The following is a 7,987-nucleotide window of genomic DNA, read 5'->3' as shown; positions in this document are numbered from 1 at the left end:
GTAAATTTTGAAATTTATTACTAAACAACACTGTTTTGCCTTAGTGCCGGGGCACAAATACGCCGGCTCTCATGCCGGTGTTTGAACGGCCATATTGTTTTTTCTCTCATTCTCAAATTTAAAATTTGCATTGAAAACAACAACAATTGTACTCATGCCGTGCCCGAGACACTCTGCATAACATGGCCCTAAACAATAATTACTATTTTACACTCTTCGCTCCGTCTCTTACTCACTCTCTCTCTTGTGTTGCCTCTTATTGTTATCTTCTGTTTTAATATACTATTTGCTTACGCTTTTACTTTTTTCAAAGTTATTTTTTCTGTCTTTTCTTTCTATCTTGTAAATTGTTTTATGCAAAATTATTTCCTCTCTGAACCAATATTTTTACAAATGTCTTTCTCTAACTATTTCTTTTATACATAGGACTAGTCAATTTGCACTGCTCCATGTATGAGACTTAAGACACACAGTTCGACTTAAACTTAAGCATTTTTATTTTCGTTCTAAAGTTTCTAATTTATGATAGAATTATTTTTTATTGCTGTCTAATAATGCCATGATTTTATAAACATCTTTGCGATGTGTTTTTTTGTAATGGCCCAATAAATTTTCTAACATCTTTACTTTCTAATATATCAGTAATGCTATCAATTGTGTATTGTCTATTATAATCAGTAAAAATGCCATTATACTAATTACGTTTATGTTTGGTTGAAGGAGATGACTTACTTTTCTTGTCTTATTTGGACGAAGTCTGACAAATGTGTTTACCTATCCAAGCTTTATTTTTTTTCTTTTGTGATATGATATACACAAATAGTTGACAATCTTTCTAACTATTCTGATACATCAACAACTTGTTTTCATAAACAAGTTTTTCTTACAGACACATTACTGTTTTAATTCAAGAAAAGACTCCGTCAAATAAGTTTCTGCATTCGTGTACACATATGTTACCATAATGCGCATATAATATTTTTTAAGTATTATACCTTATACTTTTTTTTATATAATTAATATATTTATATAAACTACGGATCCTTTGAAATTTCATAAGTATAAACAACTATTCATTTGCTTTCATTCTCTCGTATTCATACATATGATTATTATTCCGCACCACAGTGCGTATACGTAACATGTGAATCCGATTCTTTTTCCTACTACATAAATTCCCATTTATTTCATTTATAAAACTTTGTGTTGCCTTTATTTTGACAGCGCCCATATGAAGTTGACAATAAGGAATCTACAATATGGCGACTTTGGCAACTATCGATGCATTTCAAAGAATTCATTGGGTGAAACGGAAGGTTCCATACGTGTTTATGGTAAGTGCAACATGCAACATACAGCAACAGTTTACTTTATATTTACACAATATGGCAATGTCACTACGTATCTACAAATGTAATTGCACTTATACGAGTATTGTAACTCAATTCGTAGATATGTTTTACAACTCCTCTGTGCTGCATTTATAAAACGCAAGTAGAGTGCATTTGCTATGCACATTCTTTGAATATTTTTAACAGTTTATTTTTCATGTACTTTTTTGTTTTTGTTTTTTTTTTACAAATGTATATTATTTCGTACATGTATATAAAATATATAACTTTGTTACTGTAAGCATGTTTTGGCTTGAACTTTTTTTTATTTATTTATTTATTTATGCAATTTTTGTAATGAACTTTTACTCTTACGGAAGGAATTGTTAAAAGACTGTCGTGTGCATGTAAGAGCACTGCTGAGTTGCACTTTTAAAGACAATGCAAGGATATTTTAAATAAATGCTTTCAAAAAAATAAAAAATATGTAAAAAATTTTAACTTTTATAACGCAAATTACATACATTTTTACATGCATATTTGTCAGAGTCACCTTCTGTCAAAGCATGCAAAAATTGTTGAGGTTTTACGCATGAAGTGCATTCATAGAAGATATTTTCGATATTTTGTTTTAAGGCAATATTCGAGCTAGTGGAGAAAACATGTTTTAAACTAAATAAAAATTGACATTATTTTAGAAAGAATAAATTATTGTTAATTAGTCAACCCTGCATGGAAAACATGCAAATGTATATTTCCTAATTGTTTTTTTTTATTAAAATCAATAGGTGAAGTGAATATATTTTTGTAGTAAACTAAAAATATTTTATTCAGAAATGCACAATTTTTTTAGTAAAGTTAAAATATGTCTAATTAATGTTAGATTGGTATGCTTTTAAAATTAAATAATAAATAATAAATCTAATGTAGAAAACGATTAATGAGTTTCTCTGAACACTCATATATCGGCTAAATATAGTATAAATTCCTGGTACTTGCAGTATCAAAAAAATATTTACAATAATTAGATATGCGAATTATTTCTAAGACTACTGATGAGAGGTGTTTGGCAATACTCGAAATAGCTGTATGGTTTGCCAAAAATTCAATTAATTAAAAATAATATAAAAATAAATTTTTGTTGTTGTAGTTTTTTACTGTTCGAAAAAACCTCTTTACTAAATAAAAATATTTATAAATAAACACGTTCAGGCAGTTCAACATATGTGATTAGACACTTTTAGATCAAAAAATTTGTTGCCCAACAAAAAAATAAAAGAAAAATAGTTTAATAAATAAACTAGGTTTTACTTAAGATGCTATGATTTTGTGAATTTTTAAATTGTAAGACAAAATACTATTTCCTGTCATGAGACATATGCTTCACATTTAATTTATAATTTTCTTATGAAATAAGTTTGATTTTTTAAAAATATTAGTACTCATACAAGTTATTTGTTACTTAACACAATTAATAATCAAATAAGATCTTCGAAATAATGTAAAAGTATGTACAGTAAAAGACAGCTTGGCGTCTCTGATCATAGACCTTATTGCTTTTAATTAATAAGATACTCTGTATTAGCATAAATAACTTGCTTATATCATTGTGTAAACATTTTTAACTTCTTTTAAGTGTACAGATTTAATAAATTTAAATTTGCTTTATTAGGTGAAAAATTAAAATTGCTCATTATAAAATGAAAATTCACAGAGTTTTTGGAGGGTCTGAATAGTTATTATATATGGAAGACCTTTAAAGCGTTTTATATTATTAAAATTATAATATGAAATTTTTGTAGTAATATATAAAAACACCATAAGTCTTTGATTTAATATAACTTCATTTAATTTATTGTTTTATTTTCAGAAATTCCTTTACCATCGACGCCATCAAAACAAGTTACTCATACAACAGTTGAGACTAGAGAAAGTAAGTATATATTATATATAAGACATATTATATTAAAACTGTAATTAAAATAGTGCTCTCTCATACTATATAACAGTTTTCGTTACATGGTAAATTAGTTGATATATGTAGGCACATAATGTGGTCGCCGGCTTTAATTCTTTGAAAGCCGGCATACTTAGATATAGTTGTCTCGTTCTGGTGTCATATGATCTCAGCAAAATATTTTATAATAGTAATCAGCATACTTTTAGCTACTTAAAGATGTTTAAATTATTGTAAGATAGTTAAAAAAATGGCGGCTAAGCATGTTATCTATAGTTTTTAGGTGATTATTACAATAATTAAATTTGGAGATTCCCCATTGAGATCTAAATATAGATTGTGTTGCCTTGATGAATACGTGGCTATTTTTATTAGTCTAAGTTGTTGAATGAATTCTGCTATAGTACCTACTTTATAGTGCATTATCTCTTATTAATTTGCTTTTTATATCAGTGCCATTTATGTAAAGAAGTATACATTTACAGCGACATGGCAACCCCGAATACGGTGCAGTGGTAATTGTGACCAGTTTTGGCATCAGTAGTGAGCAGTTGTTAAGGTGTTTCAGTAGAAAGTAGAAGTCGAGAAGTTGTCGCGTGGTCGAATCTTACTCATTATTTTATTTTACTCATTACTTTATATTAATTTGTATTTTACATTGTTTAATATCAAATATAATTTAAATATATTACATTTATGTGATGTGCATTCTGCTTGCTTTCTCTTACTTTTAAGTTTCATTGAATTGTGTTCACAGTTGCATGAGGAAGGTAAAATAGATTTCAAGATCGCATTGAAAACCTTTCAATAATATAAAAATAAGTTTCCAATTTTGTAATTCAGCATAAAATGTTTTGCAGATTTCCTACAATGTTTCTAAAATTATTTTTATTCAGTTGTAATACAATTTCTATCGCGTTTCAAGTTAAAAGTCTGGACTTCATTGTTTCTCTTCTGCTTTCTGAACAATTGAGAAAAAATATCTCTAAGCCACAGTACGGTTTCGGGCCTGCAAGCAAAACTGCTGTTTGTTTTAGACAAATTCATTGCCGGAATTTTTATCGTTCATTTCCATTTAATTCATACATAGTAATGTAATAGTACTATAAATATAATACTAATATAATTCTATTACTTTATTATAGTTAAAGTTAGGAGTTGGAGAGAAATGAATACTCTACCCAAAAAAATATCTTTAGTCAAGGGACTCTAAATATCTCAAAAATCGCAAATAGTTTAATACTAACAACATATATAGAAGAAAATGATATCAAAAACATGTTTTGATATTAATGAGGTTTTTTGTGAAAATGTTATAACTTTTCAAACAAATAAAACTCGAATTATCATAATTTATGGAACCGATTAAGGTATAAAAATGTTTTACTTATCTGATTATGAATTAACTAAAAATAGATATAAAATTATAACGGACGATTATTTCAGCTCAATTGGGTTTTGCAGCAAAAGGGCCGCCAATCCAACCTTACCTAAGCCATTTAAATAAATCATTAAAGATTTTTTCGCTAAATGTTTCTTTGTAGTTGACTATTACATGCCTAATACTCGTATGTCTGTAAATATCAAATACTCATCCATACAATATTTTTCTTAAAATTTTCGTTAAATTTTAAAAGCGAAGCCGCGGTTTAAATTTCATTATCATAATAACTCAAAGCACAAAAGAAATATTGTTAGGATGTGGGATGTTGGAAACTCTAGAAAAATTGTATATGTTTTTACCATGTCATCGAAATGAAGTTTTTTTCTAAAATTAGGTAACTCAGAGATCACTTAAAACTTAAATACTTCAAAATTGAAATTTGATACCAATCAGAAAAAGAAGTTGGTAAATTCTTGAAAAAGTTGGTAAAAAGGCTGTAATATATCAAAAGGATGTATATACTACAAAGGACTATATTAAGTATATTTAAAACATTATATGACAATGTTTCCACTGAATAAAGTTCATATTAGAGAACTTTATATTCTTTGTGTTAACAGTTACTTGACAGTCAAAAAATGATGTAGGATTTGTTTTTGTTGTATATTTCTTTTATTTTACAACAAACTACTGAAATTCTTTTTATATTTATATTCTCAATATTATAATTATTGAAAATTGATTATCAAAAATATTTATTTTTAAACAAAAGTCAGTGTTTTTGTGAGTTTTTTTCTTGACATACTGTTATAAATAGCTTACATCTATTACGATTTAAAAATTAAAAAACAACTTAAGTTGAAAATATCTTTTCTTGTATCTTTTCTTGTCGATTTCACCATATAAACAGAAGTGAAACCTTTCAATTCTGCTGCATTTAATGGCTTTGACTTAAAAAGTACAATATTTAGCATATTAAATGCAAAACACTTAGCTTATGTACAGATTTCTTAACTTCACTCAAACTTCTCGTCTTCATTCCATTCGGATGAAATTCAAGTGAAAAATTTCTAGTTACTAACTTTTTTTTCACTTTTGGACGATTTTACACTTGACTGCAGCGTAAGAAAGAAAATCTATTTCTTTTAATAAGAATAAAATGTAACTCAAAACTGTCAATTGTAGTGTTACGTGTGTGGACTCTAAACAAACATACACGAGGACTTGCAACATGGGGAAAGCAGTTCTTAATGTACACAGGATTGTGTCCAACGAAGCAGTCGCAAAAAGAGTTTTAAAATTTTGCTCGTTATCCTTCCATTAAACTCGAAAAGTAAGGGAGTAGCTAATGTGGCACAAATGTAATGTTGCTCCTGCTGTACAGTACGTATAAACAGTTGTAACTTCCATTCCTGTTGCTTGCTAAGTAAACGTGTATGTTTTCCACAAAATTTAACTTAAGTCATGGCAAACCGACCAAATAGTTGGCACAACACAGAGAGGGTTAAAAACTTTAGATGTTTTCTTACTTTTTCCTTCTTTTTACTACCTTTTTTGTTTTTTGTTTTTGTATTTGTTTTTCTTGGTTGAGGGTGCGAATACACAAGATTGATTGTCCTTTGTGACCAGCAAGGTTTTATATAGGATATTTCTAGTTGCTGTGTGTTTGAAGGATATTTTTATTTTTTGAACGGTTTGTAAAAGCTGTCCACTTTAATTTTATACTTTATTTATCTTATTTTATATTTTTTTTATACTTTTTTATACTTTTTTTACGGTTGACTGTTATAATGTGTCTGTATGTGGCTGTGCTGTGACAACTTTATTGGAAAAAGGATTACTTTACTACTGCGATCATTGCACATTTGTTAGTTTCGAAGTTCATTATCAAGCATATGTGTGTGTAGTTTATATAAAGTAAATTGTAAAGTTGATTTATTTTTTTTTTTTGCAACTTATATTAAAAGATAATAAAAATGAATTGAGAAAAGTTATTATTGTTTATATTTACTTTATAACATACACATGGAGAGATTGTCCTGTTTTTATATAAATGAAGTAAAAGTTTTTTCTAAATACATTATTTCAACTTTTTAGATAACATAATACCACTACGTAATGATACTACAAAAGCTATGCAAGCTGAACTGTTTCCAGGACTGAAGCCTGAGTTATTGAACGGAATTGCAACGTCTTCGTCATCACAATCTGCCACAGCTTCAATGTCGGCCGCTGCTGGTAACAGTCTTTCCGCTCTAGGTGCTGCAGGAAATGCTATAGACCGTAAAGGGTCATTAGCGATAGGCAAAAGTATGTTTTATACTGAATATCCACCAAAGGAATATGGCAGATCAACAGGTAAATACATTAACAAGATTATTTTAGAAACAATATATATTCAATTTTGTTTTATAATCAATTATGAGAGAGGAAACAATTTTTATTAAAAAAACTTTTTAAACAAAAAGGAAGTGCAAAAACAAACAATTACATATATGAAGTAATGAACCAATGTGTAAGTTTTAAATATCAATAATGGTAGAAATTAGTGAAATTTTAATACAGTTATGCCATAATGGGTGGGTTGGTTAGACAAAAAATGTAAAAAATTTGTTATTGCATCACTTTTTATTTATTACAGTTTAAAAATATTTTATTTAGAAGATTATATAGTTTAATGTGGAATTTTAGGAAAGGAATTTTCACTAATATTTTCAGCAGTTTAAGTAATTAAACTCATACATTTTATTTATATAAAAACGACGTGTAACATATTAGATAAAACACTAGGACTCTCATATTAGTCTATAGATAGTAGAAAAAATTAATAAATAAATTAACTAATATCACTTCAACTTAATTTTCCACTTACTTTAATTTCAGCCAATTCTTTAACAAAATCAACTGCAGGCGCAACAATGTCACTCATCTTTCTACTACTAAGAAACCAATTATAAAATTTTTAAGATATTATATTTTCAGTCAAATGGGTGAGGGTATATGCGGGGTAAGTTTATATTTTGTTTAAAACAAATAATTATTAAAATTATGTGGCGATAATATATAATAAAATTAAATAACTATTATTTTGTGAAGAAATTTGATTTTTTAAAAATAAAATATTTTAATAATAACCTATACAGGGTGCAGAGTTTACTAATATCGTCATATCCATTTATATATCAGAATATAAACATCTCAAAATTCAATATTCTGTAGACTGTAAACGAAACTATGCTCATTTTTAATTGAAATTTTGATTTAATGAAGAAACTGATTGAAAATAAACGAAATAATGTTATATAGTACATATTT

The 7,987-nt window shown here is 27.5% G+C and overlaps 1 protein-coding gene across 1 annotated transcript; it reads left to right on the top strand.

Annotated features, from left to right (window-relative positions):
- Positions 1-1,224: 1,224 nt before the first annotated feature.
- LOC119672445 (lachesin-like) lies at positions 1,225-7,724 on the top strand (the record flags this gene model as incomplete). Its single annotated transcript, XM_038083498.1, is given in 4 exon segments — positions 1,225-1,334; positions 3,202-3,264; positions 6,770-7,030; positions 7,556-7,724. Coding segments are annotated over 4 exon segments (508 nt in total), but the record flags the coding sequence as incomplete, so codon positions are not given.
- Positions 7,725-7,987: the final 263 nt, after the last annotated feature.

Source organism: Teleopsis dalmanni, chromosome 1, assembly GCF_002237135.1.
Source record: "Teleopsis dalmanni isolate 2A chromosome 1, ASM223713v2, whole genome shotgun sequence".
NCBI lineage: Eukaryota > Metazoa > Arthropoda > Insecta > Diptera > Diopsidae > Teleopsis > Teleopsis dalmanni.
Note: the sequence above shows the minus strand (reverse complement) of the source record. Positions and strands in the feature narration are given on the sequence as shown.